General features: G+C 41.6%; 1 protein-coding gene across 1 annotated transcript in view; it reads left to right on the top strand.

Moving 5' to 3' along the window:
* The window catches only part of LOC124556296 (plexin-B), a 973,640-nt gene that overhangs the window by 913,744 nt on the left and 36,038 nt on the right, over positions 1-23,858 (top strand). Inside the window, exons 7-11 of the mRNA XM_047130271.1 lie at positions 6,672-6,908; positions 10,144-10,401; positions 17,261-17,509; positions 19,839-20,255; positions 22,218-22,517. Of these exons, the coding sequence (XP_046986227.1) occupies positions 6,672-6,908; positions 10,144-10,401; positions 17,261-17,509; positions 19,839-20,255; positions 22,218-22,517 (1,461 nt within the window). The remainder of the gene's footprint in view (positions 1-6,671; positions 6,909-10,143; positions 10,402-17,260; positions 17,510-19,838; positions 20,256-22,217; positions 22,518-23,858) is intronic.

Raw genomic sequence — 23,858 nt, 5'->3', positions numbered from 1 at the left:
TCCAGGAGTGTATAACAAAATGTAGAACTAATTAATAAATATACATTTTGTTATATATACTTACTATTATAGCGATCCCTCTGTCTGTTTTTTCAGAGTCTGAAGATGGTTCTTAAACAAAATCGAAACCGGTCACTCCAATAAAAATAAAAAGTTGCGGTCAAGACTGTTTTTAATCTTTAAATTTTAATCTTAAAGATCACTGACAATGTTTTAAAAAAATTAATGAAAATTCGTGCCCGACCGGGACTCGAACACGGATTTCCCGCTTATCGTGAGCGGTTGCTTTACCAATTTTTTAAATGATGAGGACAACACAGACACCCAGCCCCTGGGCAGAGAAAATCCCAAACGTGGCCGGGAATCGAACTCGGGACCCTGCGACCCAGAATTTGGCTAGCCGAGCACGGCGCAGGTCCAGACCCAAACTCCCATACGTCGTGAACCATCCTGTACAACCTGTACTCGTACATCCATTAAGTACTTCATAGCGGCTGTAGTCGCCGCAGTGCCTGTTGCTTTGGACATGCATGCTTGTCCAAAGCAGCATTGCATCCTAATTCGGAGTAACACAGGCCCTGCAATATCGTATTTATCCGCCGGCATCGGGCAAGCGATTTTCAAGTAAAATGTCTTACCCATACGGGAATATACATAATGGATATAAGGGCACAGATTGTAGATACATGGTTGATGACATATGGAAGTTGGGGCCTGGCCGTGAGTCGCGTTCGGATAGCCAAATGGTAAGGCGGCAGCTCGCGATAAGCGGGAAATGCGGCTTCGAGTTCCGATCCGACACAAATTTTCATTTTAGTCGTCCATTCTACAGCTGGTGGTTCTCCATATTCGCAATTGCGAATGCATTTAATGTACTTAGTATTCACGGCTTACCGGCTTGTATTTAGAATATGGCTATGGGAGCTGAATCTTGCGAAACTGTTTAGTCTTACCCTACCCGTTCACAGATTTAAATGGTTCAAAAAAATGGTTCAAATGGCTCTGAGCACTATGGGACTTAACATCTGTGGTCATCAGTCCCCGAGAACTTAGAACTACTTAATCCTAACTAACACACATCCATGACCGAGGCAGGATTCGAACCTGCGACCGTACAGTCGCGCGGTTCCGTACTGAGCGCGGTTCTGGACTGAAGCGCCTAGAATCGCTCGGTCACAGCGGCCGGCATTCACAGATTAAAGCTTTGCACAGTACTTTCATTGAAGCTACTATCCTCACAGATAAAGCAGCTCTAGAGGTGTCTCTCGTATCTCTTTATACCCATTTACTTTCAGCGACGATAATTCCCAATCAGCGTTTCGTTTGCATTGACAACGAACAAAACCCAAGGTTAGAGACAGCGCTATAAAACGACAGAGAGGGGTGTAGGGGAAGAATGGACATAGAGTGCGGAGAAGGAGATTGACGGAGACGAGGAATGAGAAAATAGACAGAGTGAGGGGGGAGGAGGAGGAGATGAAAAAAGAGAGAGGGGAAGAGGAAAGGTGCAGAGAGAACGGGTGGAAGGAGATAGGAATACATATCCAATTCCCACACATATTTACTAGCTGCGCAGCATTGCCACGTTCGCTAGTTTCTTATGTGTTCAAGATCTTCAGATTCTTACGCAAGTTTGTATTTAACACTTCCGTAGTTGATATATTTTTATAGGTGCTTGATAATGACGCCTTGGTCGGAGCTGACCAATAGCACAACAATTAAAAATAAATTTACAAACTACAACGGTCAATGTCGACTTTTATGAAATACACCGAGTCTGTGGACCAACACACAAACAAGATTATCAAGCTTAGACTTACAGGCCGCATCGAGGCGTTCAAGCTGTCCACACGCGAATGTTACGAGAAGTAGCTCTAACAAATAGGGCACTGGGACAGACCCTTCCCCGTACTCCATTGTGGTGCTCACATTATAGCTTCAGATCTGCAGAAACTTGCAAGCGCATCGAGGAACGCTTCGCCTCGGCCGTTCACGTCGCTTTGAACGCAAGCCGCACCTACAGGCATATATCCCTTTCTGGGTAAGGAGCGCGGCAGCTGGGTCAGATCCGATATACCGAACGAAGCGTTTTGCGGGTGTTGCGTCCGTAGCGGTCCGCTGTCCGACGCTACAGAGCCGCAGCTTTGATGTAATTTTGGTGCTCCCTAAACGAGTCGGTCGCGTCATTCGCAGGGATCGGCTGCCAGGCCTTTCCTCTATTGTTCCTGAAATCGCGTGTGCGTGGCATTTAATTAATCTGCGCGTTGCGTGTCTGTCCGATTGTAGGTGCTGATGTGTCTTCCTAAATACGAGTTAAGCCCGCTAACGTGGCATCCCATCATCTGTGATGAAAGTCATCTATCTGACCGAAAATGATGGCTGCTTGGCGCAGTTAACATGCAATACAATTGTTATATTATGGTTCAGTACATTCCTTGCTCCATATCGGATCATGATTTAGCTTGGCATGTCAACACTGAAAGTAATTCTGGGGTGTCTAATGCCAAGTTGACACAATTACTGTATCGACAGTGTTTTAGTGATTCAAGCAGCTGGATAATATCGATTCTACTGCACGACAGGCAACTCACCAGTGACTGATGCCTATGAAGTAGGAAATAGTAGTAATCAGTCTAACTATAGCCGCGCGGTTAGAAGCTCCATGTCACTAATTGCGCGGCCCCTCCCGCCGGAGGTTCGAGTCCTCCTTCGGGCATGGGTGTGTGTGTTGCTGCCTTTAGCGTAAGTTAAAGTAGTGTGTAAGTCTAGGGACCGATGACCTCAGCAGTTTGGTTCCTTAGAAATTCACATACATTTGAACAACATAACTATAGGTTGCAATCATAGAAGCCGAGGCGGATTCTTTCTCTCTCTTGCTCGAAGTAATAGAGTACGAATAACTCTGCTTTCGCCATGGCGTTAGGCGACAGATTTAGAGATGGGTTATTTTGGACGCAGAACTACAGCTGATTTGGCATATGTACTGTATTATCGATTTGTGTTCCTTTAGTATTAAGGTTGTTATTCACTCCGACCTAACAATTTATATTTTTGTCACCAGGATTTATATAGTCATAGTCCTTACTTAACTAGAAAAGTATAGTCGTAGTCCTTGTTTAACTAGAAAAGTGTTAATATGTATGGCTGGATTAGACAAAATGCCCACTTGGTTCTGTGAATGGCGGCTTGCCTGAAGTGTGAATAACTCTGGTATATTGAGCATGAATAGGCTAAATATAAGGGGCGACCAAAAAGTTTCCGCTCGAAGACCGTACAATCCAGAATCGGTATAAAAATGGAGCAAAATCGCTGTGGGCAGTGACCCAGTCATCCCACCGACGCACCAGGCTGATGATACCTGTTTGGTAAAACCCCTTGTGTTGTTGAGTGAAGAAGTACATAACTGCCTGCTGAACATCCTCGTCCGGCTGGAATTGTCAACCCTTCAAGTCCGTCACAAGTCTAAAGCTTCATATAAAAGGACGGCGTGGGAAAATTTGGTGCGAGCGTAATTGTTCGATCAAAACCGTGGTCTCTGTCTTAGCGTTCCATAACGAAAGTCCGTCAAGAATTTATGATGCTAACCGTGAACATCCTCGCGGACCCAGGGCTCCAGTCAGAGAAGACGAAATCAAACTCAGAGCTGAAGATTTCAGTTCTGTTTTTGAAAGGCAAATTTTCCAGCAAAATCGGAAATGTTTTCTGATTTGGGTCGAATTATAGGGGGTTTTCATTTCATGCGAACGATAAAAGGCTTCCTTTCAAAGAGCAAATATTTCAAATGACCTAGTCGTTAGCGAAGCGCTTTTCACTACCTGGGAGCTTAAAAAAGCGAACGGTGCTTAAATACGAGTAACATTTCGAAAATAATCCCAAAGGTAAAAGGTACAGAAAATTAATACGCCTGTTTCACGCGCAGATTTAAATTTTGACAAAAAAATTGTAGTTCTTTTATGAAACCGTACGGAAACGAGTTCCATTGTTGCAAAAACTAATGTTCTACTGCCGTTTTGTACACTGCCCAACATAAAACTAGCAAGAACTTGAAGAAATCACCATAAGAAAAAATATACGTGACGCATAACTAATAATATAATCAACCAACGTTTCAGAATAACAAAATTACAAGACTCAGGTTTCAGCATAAAAGAAACACCAAGTCAGAGAGGCGTTTCGTGTATCTCTGACGTCATATGTTCAAGGCTGTTTAAATTTCAGTGCGGAGTTAATTTTGAGTTCTGAAGGACATGAACGGTATTTTGTCAAGTTAGCTTACCACACACATTTGTATCAGACGACAATTCAGAGCAACAAGTAGGCCAGGGAAGAAGCGACATGTTATTGCTGTACCACGCTTTGGTGCGCCCCAGTAGCTGAGTAGTCAGCGTGACGGAATGTCATATCAAGGGGCCCTGGTTCGATTCCCAGCTGGGTCGGAGATTTTCTCCGCTCAGGAACTGGGTGTTGTGTTGTCCTAATCATCATCATCATCTCATCCCCCTCGACACGCAAGTCGCCGAAGTGGCGTCAACTCAAAAGACTTGCACCAGGTAAACGGTCTACCCGACGGGAGGCCCTAGCCACACGACCCCGCTTTGAAAAAGGCTTCTTCATTCCAGGCAGCAAGCTGTGGAACATTTCCTTGTTCGACAGTTTCAAAACGTAGCAGTGATAACATCCACAATTCCAACAGCTTAGATCTACGATATCCGAGGGACACCGCACTTTCATGCCTCTTGTTCGCTCAACATGATTTAATGTAATACATGCAGAAATATATAGGGCTCCTAATGCTGATGCAGGCATCATTCTAACAAAAGATAAGTGCGACTTGTCCGACTACCTGTTGCCGATGCGTTCGCACTGACTGTTCATACGGCTGCTGTAGGCGTCGACAGTTCAGGGCCATGTTTCCAGCAAGCTATGTTTGACCAACGTGGATAAACAGCGAAGGCTACTTGGACTTTCCGGCTGTTGCCTTTACGGCCGTGCTGTAGGTGCTACAGATACTTCCGACCAACCGATTTTGCACTAGACACTTCTACATCTGAAGCACAGAAGAGGATACGAAGGTAACACATGTTTTATTTGCTTTGCTCCCAGACAATATTCAAAATACGTATGAAAGATTTTTTTCCGAATTGAGAAATAAGGTGACTGGGTGATCACCGAAAACTACAATATTAGCCCTTGAAATGGCTGCAACTGAAGCTATAAAATAAGTGTTCCCCCGAAGCATCCCTTTCCGGTTTCAGTTTTCGCTTCAACCAATGACCGTGCAAGAAAATACAAGAAGTGGAATTAACTGAGGAATACAAGGGTGGAGAAGAAGTCAGAGTGTTTCGACGCATGTGTGCTGTAGTCGCACGACTTCGAGTAAACAGTGTTGATGAGGCGTGGGTGTTAATAATGGAGGAAATGCTCAGTGGAGAAAAGGTGATGCAATTCGCAGCTTATAACGTCAGTCATTGGATGGAACATCTTATCATGCCAATTGAAATGTGGATGTCTTATCCAGCGGCACAGGACCGTGAAAACTGTTGGATTTTGGCGTAGGAAACTAAACTACTCAATAAACCAAAAACATCCGAACGTAGACATTCTGATAAATAAGCTGAAGGAGGAAGCATTAAACGCCATACTTGAAATTAAAAAAGATTCCATTAGCCTGCCTCTTCTAAAAAGAAAAGAAAGACACATAAATCTCCCCAAAAGGTTAAAAGACATTATAAAAGTATATAACGACTCGGACCATTTAAGATGATGGTTAAAATCTGTGACTTTCTTACAAAAAACTGAGTGAGAAATTAAAACTCATAAAATAAGACAAAAAGTTTAACCATTTGCTGCAGTAATGTTGTAGAGAAACAAATGAAAAAAATTCAGCATGCCCATGTAATACGCGAGTAGCCAGTCCTAAACCTGGATAAAATGTTAAGGAATGTTCTTGTTACCAGGCGGTCGGAAAATGCACGCACAGCTAAAATATCTGTGATCGGAAATGCTACATTGGCGTCACGTGTCGAAAGCCTACGGTCGGTAAGTTCACGACACCTCAGTGAGCATGGCTCCTGCACATTGACCTAGCCTTTTCCAGGCTTGTGATCGGATGGGCATACATGACTTATGCTCAGTCTGCAACTGGTAGCCGGCCGATGTGGCAGAGCGGTTCTAGGCGCTTCAGCCTGGAACCGCGCGAACGCTACGGTCGCAGGTTCGAATCCTGCCTCGGGCATGGATGTGTGTGATGTCCTTAGGTTAGGTAGGTTTAAGTAGTTCTAAGTTCTAGGGGACTGATGACCTCAGATGTTAAGTCCCATAGTGCTCAGAGCCATTTGAGCCATTTGAGCCAATCTGCAACTGGCCAATTTGTTTCAACGGACAGTGTTTCCGGACACAAACAGCTATGTAAATAATATCACGAAACACGTCAGACGCCTCAGTGGTTCCACGAGGCCATTTCCACAAAGAATGTTTCGTTTGTCGTCTGATTATTAGATGCGTAAAGTAAATGCAATATGTTTCCCAGTTTGTGGTTTATTGAGACATATTTCGCTAAGGACGCAACCTGTCGCACCTTGGAACACCAAAGGATGTGGTCATTGGTGTTAAGTATTTACGCTGTGCCAGATTCATGAATAAATGTGCAACGCTTGTGTTTTTGTTCGCAGAATCCAGTGCAACTCGTGACCCACGGAGCCAGCTACTGCCCACGTTTCAGGCATCCCAAGGAAGATATTCTGCTGCCAAACAACGTACCAAAAGAGATCGTATTAGAGGTGGAGAACCTTCCCCATCCGCAAGTAGGCCACACTGGTTTTCAGTGCATCGTGAATATCGAGGATGCTAAGATGATGGTCCCTGCTCGCGTCGAGTCCAATCGCTTCATCGTGTGTGACAAAACGACGGTAGGTATTTCATCAACTACTGTTTCTGCCGTATCAAAACAGAATATTACATAATATGTTTCCAATTTATTAAGGTAACACAAGTAGAGAAGATGTCGTGAATAGTGTTGCAAAAGAGAATTCTTCTGTGCATAAAACGAGTAACATAACTTTGGCCTAGTGGTCTTACTCTACGAACTGAGCTATAGAAGCATGTGTTGCGGAAGCTCGAATTACCAAAGGTAATGGCTAACAGTAAATAAAGTGTTAAGAATGATTGTCTGGTGTTACTCCTAAAACGTCCTGTAGAGGTCTTTTTAAGCTGCTTACTGTTTTGACAACTGTCTCGTATTACATGTACTCATTAATGCTCTTTATTGTTAGAAGTATTTCTTTTACTTGCATCACAAAAATGAGTACAAAATATGATTTTGAAAGAAACTAAGAAATGTTTGTCTAAGGGTTAAGCATTAGTTCACGAAGGTTTCAGGCAGATGCGTATTCAGTATTTCAACTTTCCAGAGCCTATGAAATATCCTGTAGGAAATGTAGCTGTTTTTAAAGTAAAGTAAGGAATTTTCAGTCGGTCATTTTCTTCCGCTTTGTTGAAGAGTAACTCAGCTTACAGATAATGTGAAGTAAATTAAATGAATGAGCGTAAATCATTCTGTTTTCTTTTGCTTGGATAACATGTACAACTCTGACTTCTTCTAACATTTTTGAGATTCCTTTCGGTGAGATCTGTCTAATATGACTCATGCAGGTTCGGTTTTGTAATATTTTCAGCGCATAACTGTATACCTCTCATGATCATTAATATGACACTTCGTTATTGTGTTAGTAGAACTGTAAAAATTGTTGTCGACAGTGAAGCTTCCTGGCAGATTAAAACTGTGTACCGGACCGAGACTCGAACTCTGGACCTTAGCCTTTCGCGGGCAAGTGCTCTACCATCTGAGCTACCCAAGCACGACTCACGACCGTTCCTCACAGCTTCAATTCGGCCAGTACCTCGTCTCCTACCTTCCAAACTTCACAGAAGCTCTTCTGCGAACCTTGAGTCACGCTTGGGTAACTCAGATGGTAGAGCACTTGCCCGCGAAAGGCAAAGGTCCCGAGTTCGAGTCTCAGTCCAGAACACAGTTTTAATCTGCCAGGAAGTTTCATATCAGCGCACACTCCACTGCAGAGTGAAAATCTCATTCTGGAAACATCCCCCAGGCTGTGGCTAAGCCATGTCTCCGCAATATCCTTTCTTCCAGGAGTGCTAGTTCTGCAAGGTTCACAGAAGAGCTTCTGTGAAAACCTCATTCTGTTTTTGACAGTGTCTAACAATCACTTGGTATCTAGGTTCAAGCCGTGTTTTGGACACAAATCAACCTCCAGAAGTAGTGTCTTATTTTCAACGAACCTATTAGTAACCGAATGACTTACAGGCGTACTTCCATGTGAAATTGTAGAACTTGCTACATTTCGAAAAGTTTCTCCTCCCTTAGAATATACGGTACCACTGACACTGGGCGAACTGACGCAGCTGTTGCTTTTGCTCATCTCATGGAGGCGTGCTACACACACTATCTGATCAAAAGTAACCGGACACCTTAGTGGATCTTAGTGGACATTAAATGGACATTAAAATGGGGTGTGTCCACCCTCAGCCTTTATGGCGCATTGAACGCTGCAGAGGACTCTCCCAAGGAGGTGTCCGAATGTCTGCTGAGGAATGGCAGCTCATTCATTCTCAAGAGCCGAAACCACAGACGGTAGTCATATTGGACTCTGGGCAGGTCAGCCCATTTCAGGAAAGTTATTGTCCACAAACCAATTCCTCAGAAGTACTGTTTTACGAACTGTTCCTCTACTGTACGCAGTACACAACGGTGCAAATTGTGTTTATATCCTTTTGCATTTAGCGTTTTCTTAAGCGCAATAAGGGGACGACAGTCTAACCACGAGAAACACCCCCATACCGTAACATGACCTTTTCCTTACTTCACTGTTGGCATTACACATGATGGCAGGTAACTTCTCCAGGCATACACCTAACCTAAACCCTTCCATCGGATTGCCATAGGATGTAGGGTGATTTACCACTCCAGATCACTCGTTTCCAGTTATCCACTGTCCAGTGGCGTCGCTCGTATGGTGTAAGCTTCGCTTAACATTGATTGCAGAAAGATGTGGCTTATGAGAACCTACCCGACCATTGTAGCCCATTCTTTTTAGCTTCCTACACACAGTCAGTGTGGTAGCCAGACTTCTGATAGTGCCATGGAACTCATGAGTAATCCGACCACTGCTTCCATGCGATTTCTGCAACCACCTTCCGCAATTCTCGACGGTCGCTGTCCACCAGAACGTGAGGTCTGCGTAGTCGTGATTTTTCATTCGCGTTCCCACTTCACAATCACATCACCAGCAGTCCACTTGGGCAGTTTTGGGATTAAAATGTCCCTGACGGATTTGTCAGTCAGGTAACATACATCAACCAGTCCACGTGCAAAGTCACTGAACTCCCCTGAGCGGTCCGCCTGCTTAGGTGCGTGGTGTTGCCGACACAGTAGCTCAACGTGTTCGGTCAGAGGGTTAGCTGCCCTCTAACAGGTCAACAATGAACTTGAACAGGTGTCATGGGGCATCCGCGCCGAAGAAGCGCAACGAACAATAACGAACAAAATGAGAAGTGGTGCCATGTTTGCCTCCCATGCAGCGGGCCAGGGTTCGATTCCCGGCTGGATTGGAGATTTTCTCCGCTCGTGGACTGGGTGTTGTGTTGCCCTCATCATCATTTCACCCTCATTCCCGGCATGCAAGTGGCGTCGATTGAAGTAAGACTTGCACTCAGTGGCCTAACTTCTCCGTATGGGGCCTCCCGGCCAACAATGCCATACGATCATTTCATTTTTTCCCCTGAGCGACCCACTCTGCTGTTGTACTGCTTCTTTATTGACAACATAGTACTACCCGCCTCCGTTTATGCTGGCGAGTTCGCCTCTCGTGACACCTAGTGGTCAGTTCCGTAATACATAGGGGTAGCTGGGTACTGTCGATCAGATAGTGCACGGCACCACTGACATTCGGTGACTTGATGCAGCTGTTGTATTTAGTGACTTGATGGAGGTATGCCAAATAATTTAAGTATTGTGCTCTTTCTGTTAATATACATGGTAAAGCACCTTGAAATCAGTTGTGTGTGTGTTTGTGTGTGTGTGTGTGCGTGTGTGTGTACTCATAATTGTTGTTAACATTTGTGCAGTATTCGTACGAAGCCAACTCTGGGGAATACCGGGCGAGTGTGACAATCGTGTGGAATCGCAACCACCACGTGGACAACATCAGTGTGATCCTGTACAAGTGCGACATCCTGGGTTCGCACCGGGAGCACCCCGACTGCTCGCTGTGTGTGACGCGAGCGGCCAAGTACCAGTGCACGTGGTGTGGTCTCACCTGCAGCTACAGCGACAGCTGCCAGCGCACGCCCGTCAACGAGTGTCCCAAGCCCCGCATCGACATGGTCAGTTCTTTCAAATAATGCATTCCTACCGCTCACTCTGTTTATGTCATAGCTATACTCTGTTGCCCGCCCGGTTGGCCGTGCGGTCTAACGCTTTCCGGGCGGGAAGGAGCGCCTTGTCCCCGGCACGAATCCGCCCGGCGGACTTGTGTCGAGGTCAGGTGAGCCGGCCAGTCTGTGGATGGTTTTTAGGCGGTTTTCCATCAGCCACGGCGAATGCGGGCTGGTTCCCCTTATTCCACCTTAGCTACACTATGTCGGCGATTGCTGCGCAAGCAAGTTCTCCACTTACGCGTACACCACCATACTCTATCACGCAAACATAGGGGCTACACTCGTCTGGTGTGAGACGCTGCCTGCGGGGTCCACTGGGGGCCGAACCGCACAATAACCTTAGGTTCGGTGTGGGGCGAAGGAGGGGTGAAGTGGACTGCGGTAGTCGTCGTGGGGTTGTGGACCACTGCAGCTGCGGCGGGGACGGAGCCTCTCCGTCGTTTCTAGGTCCCCGGTTAACATACAATACAATATACTCTGTTCATCATAAGAATAAACCTGATGTAAACATTCCGCTGTGTATTCTTCCGCGTTTGCTTGAATCTCATTGGAATCCGTTTCATATGGAGCGGAGGCCAAGTTGTGACCATTACAAAAAAATGGTTCAAATGGCTCTGAGCACTATGGGACTTACCATCTGAGGTCATCAGTCCCCTAGAACTTAGAACTACTGAAACCTAACTAACCTAAAGACATCACACACATCCATGCCCGAGGCAGGATTCGAACCTGCGACAGTAGCGGTCGCGCGGTTCCAGACTGAAGCGCCTAGAACCGCTCGGCCACACCGGCCGGCTGTGACCATTACAGTCAAGTACTATCGTAAGGGCACATTTTATGCTGTGCTACACGCGGGACAACAGCTTGACCGGCGCATTAAACTTGGACAGCACTAGTCAGTCAGTGATCCAACTTACCTGTAGTGATGTGAGCAATTGCAGTTCAGACGTAAAATGAGACGAGCAAAGAAAGAATATAGCTTCGATGTCATTTAATTTTTAAAGAGCCGTGGAATAATATTCGACGAAACTCCAGCACTATCGCGCACTTCTTAGGTGACCAGACGGAAAGCATAAAATGCTCTCGTTCTCGCGTGACACAGTATTCTAATCACAAATAAGAGTGATGAAAATTCTCGACTTTAATACAGGGTAGCCGGCCGCGGTGGTCGCGCGGTTCTAGGCGCTCCAGTCCGGAGTCGCGCTGCTGCTACGGTCGCAGGTTCGAATCCTGCCTCGGGCATGGATGTGTGTGATGTCCTTAGGTTAGTTAGGTTTAATTAGTTCTAAGTTCTAGGGGACTGATGACCAAAGCAGTTGAGTCCCATAGTGCTCAGACCCATTTGAACCATTTGAACACAGGGTAATTTTTCTGAGCGAGCTATGTGTGATACAAAACCATACTGCAGGTATTTCACCGTACTGTTGAATACTGAAGGTATTAATTACTGTCAGTAGTCTGGTTCTCTCTTAGCTCCTTCCTTATATGAATCCGAAATATACATATCAGTTCTGGAACAGTCACCTGCTACGTTGATAACGAGGCAATCAACAACGGAATCCAGGAAGCCAACCTTCTCCTCCTCTAATGACGTGCCGTTGTATATCCCGCCAGCGTTCGGCAGTGACGTATGAAAAAGCTGCGTGCTTTTTAGTTCCAGTACATCTCGCAGCTTAACAGTCTGGTTATTTCTCGGGCCAAATCCCTTCTCTTGGCTTCAGATCAGTTCTGTTGGGTTCATATTGTAATGGTACAGTGGGAAACGTAAAAATGCAGCGTTTGTACAGTGTGTTAGATGGTGTGAAAACGACTGTTTTTTTTATGTTTATACGACACTTATCTACATCTGTGGCATAACACAATGGAGTAATCCAAATAAAGAGTATTTGATTTTTCATTTTTGTCTGAAGAAATTAGATTGTTAAGTTTTCTTAATTTAAGCAACTTTTATTAATGGTCTTTCATAAAATATCGATAATTGAGAATTTATGTTTGAAATAGAAACAGGAATTTCGCGTGCAGTATGTAATTAAAAACAAGAAGACTTGCATTATTCATAAAAATGATGATGAATTTTACAAATACGAGATGTACGTATTTCAGATTGAACGAGGAAAAAGAAATGACTCACGTCACAAGCGAACCAGTAAATGCGGTAAGGAACCGAGTCTACCACGCTACCAATTCCGCTAAACATCTATACCGGTATACATGGGCGTACCCAGCGAGGGGAAGGGGGGGGCAGTTGCCCCCCCCCCCCTATAAGATATTCGCAGTTTTTCACTAGTTTACTGTTTTATTTAATAAGAAGTGCTGTATGTTGTCTCGAGTCCTTGTTTCCTGAGACTAGTATGACCTGCCCCCCCCCCCCCCTTCCGCAGTTCAGATCCTGGGTACGCCCTTGCCCTTATAGGTATCAACTGTATATAATACAGTCCCTCGGGGAACATCAAAGCCGATTATGTCTGTAAATTTATGAAAAGCGCTAAGAACAACCTATTTCTCGGCGCTTTTTAACCATGTTCCACAAGCGTGTTTCACTACGGAACAGGAAGCAGACTCGGCCATTTTCATACTGCGTATTAAAAGCGCAACAACTGTGATTGTACACGATTTTTGAAAAAAACAACACATTGTTAAATCGTGATTAAGAAAAAATTGAGGGCTGTTAATACATTTGAATATCTTAAAGGTTCATTTAACGTAAATTAGTTATAATATATCTAATCATTAGTGGGGCCTACTTCCAAGAGCGTAGCAATACCATTGTAAGTGTGCTACGGATTCTGACCAATCTACGCGTTTCTGTTTGTTAAAATCAGGTTTATTCTTACGATGAACGCAGTATGGTAAACTTTCAGTTTTACCGTCAGCTGGGACTGCTTTGCTACTTGGAACAGATGACTTGGAATTCTGAAAACGATTAAGTGTGACACTCAACCAATTTCCTAAACTATTCTTGGATTAAAATAACTTTGTGACTGACTGAAGTTTCAGCGAACTGAGTGTTAGGGGCCAGCCAGTAACCAGTCTCAGTTCTTTCTCGAGCGCCACGTGCTCGTCGTGTTGCCTGTTTTGCAGGGACACGCAGAGACTTGCCAAGCAAGCCACTGCAATCAGTCATTCACAAGTTATTTTATTTGATCTGTAGCCAACTGAGACGCCGCTGTTTGCATCGCACGCAGACAATACTTGACAACGGTCACTCTGCTCCTTTCCAGCATTGTCAGCTGTTTACACGTCTTTATCGGTGGTTTTTCTTTCGTCTTGGAGGGCATTATTTTTATAATCTACAAAAGCATCTCACCCTGCTCATATATTCGCACCTCAGTAAAAACCATTTGTTGTACTTAATAAAGCATAATATAATTGTCTTTGAGGAACACTTGCATATGTAAATATCATGCTACATTTAATTTTACTAACATCATTTGGTGATGTTGTACTATGGAACTTGGCGGAAACGAGACAACTTTTCCGTATTTGTCTTCAGCTCGGCGTTTTTCGTTTTGTTTTACGGCCCCCGTAAATGAATGAACATTTTGTCAAACTTAACCACGCTTGCCGAATATTTTACAGTGTATACTTCTGTTTGACGTGCTTGTCAATCACAAAGCTTGTTTGAAGTGTTTGCGAGAAATTTTGATTGTCGGAAATTGACAAGATGGCAGGCGTTGTTTGTGTCGATAATTCGCCTCGTATGTTTAGTGAAAAATTGTTTTATTACAATTTATCTCACCATATCGTGAGTTTCCCCAATTAACAGAATCACTGTTTTTGCGCATACATACAAGCTGGAGCGCAATGAAATAAAATAAATATTCCGCGGACGATGTGCGCTATATGATGCTACGTTATGGTATTTTAATGAAGTGTCATTAGAGAAGCAAGTAGAAAAGCATAAATTGTTGCTTACATGTCTCTTCTTTTTCAAAGTGAGTTTGAAGGAACTCTTAACAAATTTCACTGTCCACCTGCAGAAACGTGATGTAATCATCAGAGTCTGAGTGCAGCATTTCCATTAATAGGTTTTATTGTGTATATTTCTCTCTCATTGTAAAACATTCCCTGGACCAGCGTCTTGTTTTCTTCTTCTTTGAAACACAATGCCAGAGTCAATGTTAGAAATACTTCCTCTGCATTTGTAACCATTCCCGACAGTGCAAAAATACAACATACATGAAAAGCATCTGCTTCACATGTAAGGTTCAACAGACAAGCCTTCTTGGTCCTTGTGCAGGTTTGTTTGACACATCTGTGGCTAGATAAGAGCATTGACAGACACGTTTCCTCTTCTGCGAGGGCTTTGAGAAGTTGTTAATCATTTCATTGTCCATTCAAAGAAAGTTGATGTAGTCGTAGAGTTTTAAGAGTAATATTTCCTTTAAAAGATTTTCGACCAATGACTGTAGCAGTCTGGTCGCTTCAATCCCACAAACAATCTAAAAAAATGTTGTGGGTAAATCTCTCTCTCATTGTAAGCCATTCCTTCGACCACCATCTTAATTTCTTCGCACATGTACGGGCTTGTTTGAGAAATCTGCAACTAGACAAGAGATGACTTGACAAACAGGTTAGACCTTTCACGAGGGCCTTTACATGCTGTGAAAATCCCAAGATGCATAAGGACCAAGCCGAGAGGCCATGTATATTACAATAATGGCTGTATTATTATGCAACTAAATCTGCATATACATACATACTCTGCAAGCCACCATACGGTGTACAGCAGAGGGTCGGTTGTACCACTGTTGCTAATTCCCTTTCCTGTTCCACTCCTAAATGGAGTGAGTGAAAAATGACTCTTTATGTGCTTCTGTATGATCCTTGATATCTCTTACCTTGTCTTTGCTGTCCTTACAGGAGGTACATGTAGGTGACAGTAGGATCATTCTCTGGTCTGTCACAAATTGTGGTTCTCTATAATTTCTCAATAAAAGATCATCATCTTCCCTCCAGGGATTCCCATCTGATGTCACAGAGCATGTCCATGACACATCTTGACTGAATGTACCAGTAACTAATCTAGTAGCATGTCTCTGAACTGCTTTGATGTCCTTTAATCGGATCTGATGCGAATCCTGTACATGTGTTCTGTACATGGTCTTCTTTACAGATGAGCTACACTTCCCCAGAATTCTCCCAATAAACCAGAGTCAACCATTTGTCTTCTCTAAAATCAATCTTATTTGCTCATTCTATTTCATATTGCTTTGCAATGTTTCACTTAGATATCTGATTGATATATCTTTGTCAAGTAGCACACAGTAACACTGTATTTGAACATTACAGGTTTGTTTTTCCTACCTGTGTGCAGTAACTTACATTTTTCCACATATGGAGCAAGCTACCATTCATCACACGAAATTGAAATTCTGTTTTAAGTCACTCAAAGATTATACATTCCAGTACACTACAGATAAAAAAAAAGATACATTCATGTCAGATGAACACTTGCTGTCCAGGTAAACATACTGGGTTCTGTTACTTAAAAAGCCTTCAAGCCACTCACATATTTTACTCAGAGTAAAGAGTATGCAGTGTGGCACTGTGTAAAACTCTTTCCAAAAATCTAGTAATAAGGAATGATAGCAGACTTTGTAATCAGTGCAGTGACAGCCTGGGTGTATAACTTTGAAAAGATAAGACCACTTTAGCTGTAAGTCCTATATTTATAGGCATGGCAGGTCTTACAGCATTTTAGCTGCATCACCAGATACAATAAGATCAAGTCATGTTCTTGGTGTGAAAAGAGAATGGCATGACCCAGCATTCATAGTCAGAAATTTTTCACTAAGTAGCAGACATAAAACATAAAATAGCATGAAAAACATAGGCCACTCCCATTATACACTCCTGTCATACCATGAGTAACAGTATCAGGTTAGCTGTCAGGGTCCCCATATGCTGAGATAGTGATCAAAACAGACCGTGTATTTAATCATGTATGGGATTATGTAAAATTAAGCAACTCACAGTCCCTCATTTGCCCACAGCAAGCAGGTGCACAGGATTGTGTACTAACAGATCGCGAGTCAAATAACTTAAATATCTTAAACATGGTAATTTAAAATCATATTGTTTTCAGTATACAAGAAATAAGAATTTAACTAATATCTTGCCACTTAGTGCAGTGAATTATTATTTACATCTGAAATTACTAATGAAACTTTGTGTCAGAAGTTCAGAAATTAGGAGAGAACCATCAAGTGACAAAGAGAATTTGAATCACACCTGGAAGCAAGTGTGGGTAGAGTACTGATGAAAATGATTGTTCATGTACAGTAGGGAATCCAGGTTCCTATTGTGGTGTTGGTAAAAATTTCCGTGTGTCACATTTACCTTAGATGTGTTATACAGTGCCGTCTTCTTAGAAAGTCTGATTCCATAGCTCAAAGGACAGCATATCTGGCTGCTGTGTGGAAGACCTGAGTTCAATTCCCAGCACTGCCAGGGATTTTTCCTTGGTGGAGTACAGGAACGGGGTACACTTAGCCTTGTAAGGTCAGTTGAGAAGCTACTTGATTGAGAAGTAGCTGCTCCAAGGTCAAGAAAGCTGACAATTACTGGGAGATCAGGGTGCTGACACCATGCCCCTCCATACCGCATCCAAGTGACATGACTGGCAGAGGACTCATTGCTGTTGACCTGTCTGGGCCAGAATGCTGAGCATTGATTTTTGCTATTTTTTAGAAAACTGTATCAAGAGCCAAAAGATTGTTTTAGTGAAGTAAAGGGCAAACATGTTTTGGGATTATACTTATAAGAGGGAATGTGTAATGATTTCACATTTCATCTCTTTCAGATCAAACCACTGAGTGGTCCTGTTGAAGGTGGCACCCTCGTTACCATTGAAGGAAGTAATCTTGGTCTGAAAGAAGAGGATGTAAAAGGCAAAATTCGGATTGGAGACACTCCATGTGAACTAATACAGTATGAGGTATCTGTTAGAATTGTTTGCCGTACAGGTCCCGCCGGTCAAGAGACTTCAGCATCAGTTATTGTGGGCAACGAAGCAGGTTTTACCGAGTCAGCAGTTCATTTTAATTATAAGGTATGTTTTCTCAATAATATTTTTTACAACAAATTTTGTATAAATTTCTTAAGCTTTTTAGAAGTTAATGACAAATGCCTGTGTCCTGACAGAATAAAACAACAAATCATTAGGGTAACCACTTACAGTATAGTTGAACATAGCACCATCAACTGGCTCATAAACAAGACTGGATACAGCACTGCATGCAGAATCATGTGAGGGTTTGTGTGAGGTGGAGTGGGTGAGATGAGAAAATCAGTGGAATGGGGAGCTATAGAACTTGGCAGGAATGTGGCACCAGTCAGCATGCCCTAGCAAAGCCAGGGGAAATTGTGTTTGGTACACAGTGAAGTGGGCGGGGTGGCTGGGAGTATAGAAAAAGAGGAGGAGACTACATAGAGAAATGTGTGAGTGTGGATTACTGGAGTAGTGAAGTGGAAGGCAAGGAGACAGTGTTGGTGGAACTGGGGCTACTTAAGATTGAGACCAAAAATGTTGCATGATTGAAGGATATTTTAGAAGGACAGTACCCATGTATGTAATTCAGAGAAGGTACTATTGGGTGGAGGAGGAAGGAGGAATGTGGGAGGAATCCAAATATCACAGATTGTGAATCAGCTATGAAAGTTGTGTATATTATGCTCACCAACATGTTCTGTAACTGTGTAGTGAGCTTTGCTATTAGTCACAATCTGACAGTGTCCACTCACTTAGATGGACAGCTAGTTGGTGATCCTACCCAGCTGTGTAGAAGTTACAACAGAGCTGGTATATGATGCAACTGCTTTTCCTGGTGGCCATACATCTGGTAGGGTAGGATATATCTGTGATGGGACTGGGATAGTATCTGCTGGATGGGTGCATATGACAGACAAATGTTACCTTTACATCTCCATAGGAATACAAAAAGTGTAGGAAGGGATTGGGAGTATGCGCCTAGGTATGGCATAAGGATGACATAGGATGTTTCATAAATTGGCTAAGTAGTGGAATACTTCTAAGGGAGATGTGGACAAAATGAAAAGTAGCTGAAGCACTATCAGAGCATATAGTTAAGTTTTTACAATTGGAGGGTGATATTGCTCCATTGCAGCTAGTTCATAAAGGTATTTGGGAAATTAAGGGTATGAGTGAACGTGACACGGGAGATCTATTTACAGTCTAGGATTAGAGGTTAATACCCATTTGTAAAGGCCTTAACAAGATTTCATTGTTGTGGGTAGAGGACTCTTTGTCACTTCAGATGTACCCCCCATAAATGGATGTACTATATAGAGAAATTTGCTACTTTAAAAGGGATAGTGGCTGTTGTAATGGAGGTACTGTTGATAGTTGGTGGACTTCGTGTGGATAGAGGTTTAGATGGAGCCATTGGAGAACTAGAGGTGAACATCCAAGAAGGTGGTGCAGATTCTTGGAAAAGACCAGGTGAAATGAATAGGGAAGAAAGTGTTACAGCTGTGGAGGAATGGCAATAGTCTATCTTGTTCTAGACCCAGAATATATAGATATCATTAATAAACTTTAATCAGATAAGAGTTTTAAGATCTTGGATGGCTAGGAAGGTTTCCCATAGAGGGGCAATAAACAGGTTTAAATAAGAGGTTCCCTGTGGCCATACTGTGGATTTGTTCATACATTTTCTACTCGAAGGAGAAGTAGCCATTGATAAGGCTATAGTTGGACATGTGAATAAGAAATGAGATGGTATGTTTAGAGTTGGCAGTTCAATAGGAGAGGTAGCAGTAAGTGACAGCTGACCAGGGGCATGGGGATGGTGTCAACAGTGACAAGTAATTACTGATCCAGCTGGCAATGCTGAGGCACGGGGGGAAGTGGTTGGTGCCCTTGATGTAAGAAGTTTGGCTACAGGCAATGGATTGGAGGTGGTGTTTGACTAGAAGTTATATACTTTCTGTAGGAGCAAAGTAACCAGTTATAGTGTGGCATCCAGGGTGCTTGGTTTTACAGATTTTAGTAAATTTATAGAAGGTGGACATGCAGGGGATAGAATGAGAAGGGAAATGGATTTGGAGGAGACGCTCTTGGATGGGTCTAGGGATATGAGTAGGGACAAAGGTCAAACAGTTGGCAGTTATCTCCAGTCAGGTAATTATTGTAGTTCATCACAGCAGTGGAGGAGCCTTTGTTCAAAGGGGTGGTAACAACTTATCAACAGTCCACAAGAATACACTTCAAAATACATGTTGGAACACTCCTAATACTTTGGTAGCCTTATTTATAATAGAGTGTGTTTCATGTTTTTGCAATCAGTATCAATGACAGCTAGTTTGTGATGACAATGATGACTTTATTTAGTATTTTCTTTTTTCTTTTTGTCATTCAGGATGTGAAGTTAGAGGGTGTGTTTCCTCCAATGGGACCACAGAGTGGTGGAACTCAACTTGCCATCACTGGTCAGTACCTAAATATTGGAAGCAGTATCTCTGCTTGGCTTGATGGACTACCATGCCATGTAAATGCAACTCAAGCATCCAGCAGCCGCCTCATGTGTACCACTTCTCGAGCCACTCAGCCAACATGTATTCAACGTCTCACTCTTGTTATTGATGGTGCCAACAGAACTCTTGAAGGAAATCCTTTCAATTATACTCAGGATCCAACAATAATGGAAATAAAACCATTAAAAAGCTTTGCTTCTGGAGGAAGAATGATTACTGTACATGGGACAAACCTCGACACCATACTGAAACCTGAAATGGTTGTGTATGTAGAAGATGAACCAAATCCAGTTAATAAAACTGTAAGTGTCATCTTTATTGTAACTTCTGAACAAAGAACAAATAAGTGTAGGATCAATTTTCTGAAACTTAATTTAGTTACAGCATAGGAAGATGACTAAAAACATTAATTTAGAGCTTCATATCAAAGCACATTTCTGGCATTTCTTTGGACTGATTTTACTATTCATCCATGACTCAGTTTTATGTCTGCTGCTGTAAAACAGTCCCAGCTTCTACCAGAAAATCCAAATAAAGATTTTAATGTGTGTAGGAAATAAATTCAGTTATGTAAAAATGAGATTGAAGGCATTGCATATTCTTTCCTACTTGGAAATAAGATTGACCATCACCTTCTTTGAGAAATTTGTAGTCTTTTGATGGAGTGACAATTGTATTAGTCACACGCACACATTGTTTGTTACAAAACAGTGGCAACAAGTGTCTTAAAGATGTGCCTGAGGCTTCCAGAATGTGCAAATCAATTTGATAAAGATATTGATGCTCTAGTCTGAGTCCTGATGTTTTTACAAATAAAATAGCCAAGGGCATACATACCACATCAGTTCCATATTGTATAAATATTGCTATGAAATTAAACTGTGAGTTTTTCCTTATGTGATAAGTTTATGACAGCTTAAAGTAAGAATTTTTGGTCATTGTATGGAAAAAGAAGGAATAAGTAAAGTCATAAGACATTGTGCAGAAGCCCGATACATATTTTTCAACCATTTGACAGTGTAGATTTTCATTATTTTAGTACAGTGGCTGTTCTCTGTTATAATGTATAATTACTGTACCTTATGTATGACTGTTTAGTGAAGGTAAGTACTATAAGTACTTGTAGAGTGTAGTGCATGTTTTTGTTGTTCATAACAATAAGAGAAGAGGAAGAGTTTGAAACCTGGTACTGACACATAGCCTACTACTTACAAAATGCTAGGCTTAACATCCCTAACCAATGGGAGAATTACCATCAACAGTTTCATGTGCCGTATAAAATCTGCATAAATGAAACTTTTCACTCCACTAAGATGTTAAATTCTTTGGAAGTTACAAATTTGACGAATGTGGTTTTTGTGTAACCCCATAACAATGGTTATTTATCTGCTGGTCTCCAGACCCTATAACATCTCTGTCCTACACTTTTACTATAGTGCAATCTCCTACCTGTTGCTTTAATAAATAAATAAAAAAATAAATAAAATAAAATAAAGTATTCAAATTTTCTAACAGATACCTCATTTGTTGTTAAGGCTCGGAACAAGATGAATTCAGAGGAAGACAATATATGACATTCATTGTCAAATTCCACAAAGCTCAAAAATATTTGTTATCATTGCTTTCATTGGAATAGGTTTGTTTTTGTTTCTTGTGTAATTACACAACAACAGACATTTTCTTGCGATTTTTTTTAAAATCAGCTTAGCAATTATGAACATTATGTTCACATGATAAGTTTCTTACACTGACCTTTCAGTTTAAAAAGCATAATATTATTAAGCCATAGATATCTTAAAGCACTGGTATATTTAAATGTATACTTAAATTGCCTTGCATCATCATGTTTATCAAGAAATGGGAGTATTTATGAGTTATTTTTGCCGAATTTAAGAGCAAGGAAAGTTTAATTTTGTGAAGTTTCCACTAAATGTAAAATAAATTATTCTCCCTCTGACAAACAGAGAGTAAGTTGAAATAACATGCATATACACATCTGGTTAGGTGTAATGTTCCATACATTAGTATATGTGATAATGTGGCTGAAATTCTCAAAACGTACAGAGAAGGACTGAAAAAATATTAATGTAGATAATATTCTGGATCAGTTTTTGTTGTGTATTTCTGTTTATGGAGGTTAATTTACTATGTATATTATATTTCTGCATTTTGAGATAACATGACTGTAATGCACAAATATTAGTGCTTCTCTGTGAATGTTACACAAAATAATAAAACTAAAAGTTCATCTGTTTTCTTTATAGGAATGTACTGTTTTAAATATGGCACAAATGGAATGCCCATCACCGCCTGTGAACATGAAGTTCTGGCAGATGTCTCGTACACGTAGATCAGCTCACTTAATTCCTCGCTCGTTACCTAAATTTAGGGAAACAACACTGGCACTACGTATTGGATTCATTATGGATAATGTTGAAACAGTAAAGGATCTGGAGAAACATTTCCAAAATCTAAGGTCTCAGCTATTGTACGTGGATGATCCCCAGTTCTTCAGATTTCCAAATGAAATAAAATTGTACAAAGGGGACACTTTAGTGATTGAGGTTAGTGAAATCTATAGCTGTGTAAAGCTCTAAGCAAATTTCTACTGCGTGTGAAGTGGGCATCTTTAACAAATTTTCAAGTGGTTATATTCATTGTTTGCTTTTTTAATAAGTAAATAGCAATAGTTTTAGGTCTGAATCATATGCTCTTCTTACGCAGGTCCTAGTCATACACTTGTCAAACTGATTACTGTACTCTGATGTACAGCTGATCTTAAAATGATTTCACTCACAGCTGTTATTTTCTCAGTAACTCTATTATAGTATATATTTCAGAATTAAATTTGGTCATCTGTTGTACAGCTATTTTTATTTTGCCTTACCAATTTCAACAGGTTCATCTGTCATCTTCACAAAACTACAAAATATGAGGTAATATAAATCATGAAACTTTGCTGTGCATTTATGTAAAGTAGAAGAAGTGTTTTTCAAAGACTTTGGTTTAGCAGGTGCATCATTCCATTTCAACTCATGTAGGCCTCCCTGCTCCACCATCACGGATTTTGATGAAATTTTATGTGAACATTCGCCCATGTCCCCAATGAACACTGGTAAAGCTTAAAGATTGCTGAAGTAATACTCGGCGAGATACAGTCACTTGGTTGATTCCATGTGCGACTTTGCGCAGAGCGAGCGTGAATTTCTGGAGACTTTGAGCTGTTATATCTCAGGCAGTGTTTTGTTGAAAGAAGTAAAATGTGGTCATTTTATACAACTGTAAGCTTTCTCTTAAGAATAATAATGAAAAGAATTTTACAAGCCATATTCAGCCAGAAACTTTTAGACAAATTCGCCCTAAAAGATTTCTAAGTTTGGATCCTTATATCTCAATGGCTAAAGGTATGACAAATGAGAAACTTGACATGCACTAATCTAATAACACAGGGTTCTCAGATTTGAAGTTTTGTTTACGTACCACTTTCAGATACTGACAGGTTAAGTGCAAAGTTGAAGATTTTGCAAAAAGGTCAAAAACTGCTGTTTAAGGTTGTCCAGTATAGAATATTATTCACATACTGCTTTCTACATTCCTACAAAACAATTTTAAACTTGATTTTCCTAAAAATTACAAAAATCAATCCAATTCAGTGTGCTTTTAGAAAATCTCTTTTTAATAATTGATTTAAAACTAATCACAGCTGGGAAGAGCACATTTTCATGCATTCATAAAATCATGTTTGATTTTACAATGTACACTAACAATACCTGAAAGTGACAGACAAATTTGAGGAAATGCACCACTGCAACAGGCTACATGACAGCAACCTGTTGTCCATGTTTTGTTGCATATGGTTTTTATTTTTACATTGAAAAGTAATATCTCACTATATTACACTGGTC

The sequence above is a fragment of the Schistocerca americana genome, chromosome X, assembly GCF_021461395.2.
Source record: "Schistocerca americana isolate TAMUIC-IGC-003095 chromosome X, iqSchAmer2.1, whole genome shotgun sequence".
Taxonomy (NCBI): Eukaryota; Metazoa; Arthropoda; class Insecta; order Orthoptera; family Acrididae; genus Schistocerca; species Schistocerca americana.
Note: the sequence above shows the minus strand (reverse complement) of the source record. Positions and strands in the feature narration are given on the sequence as shown.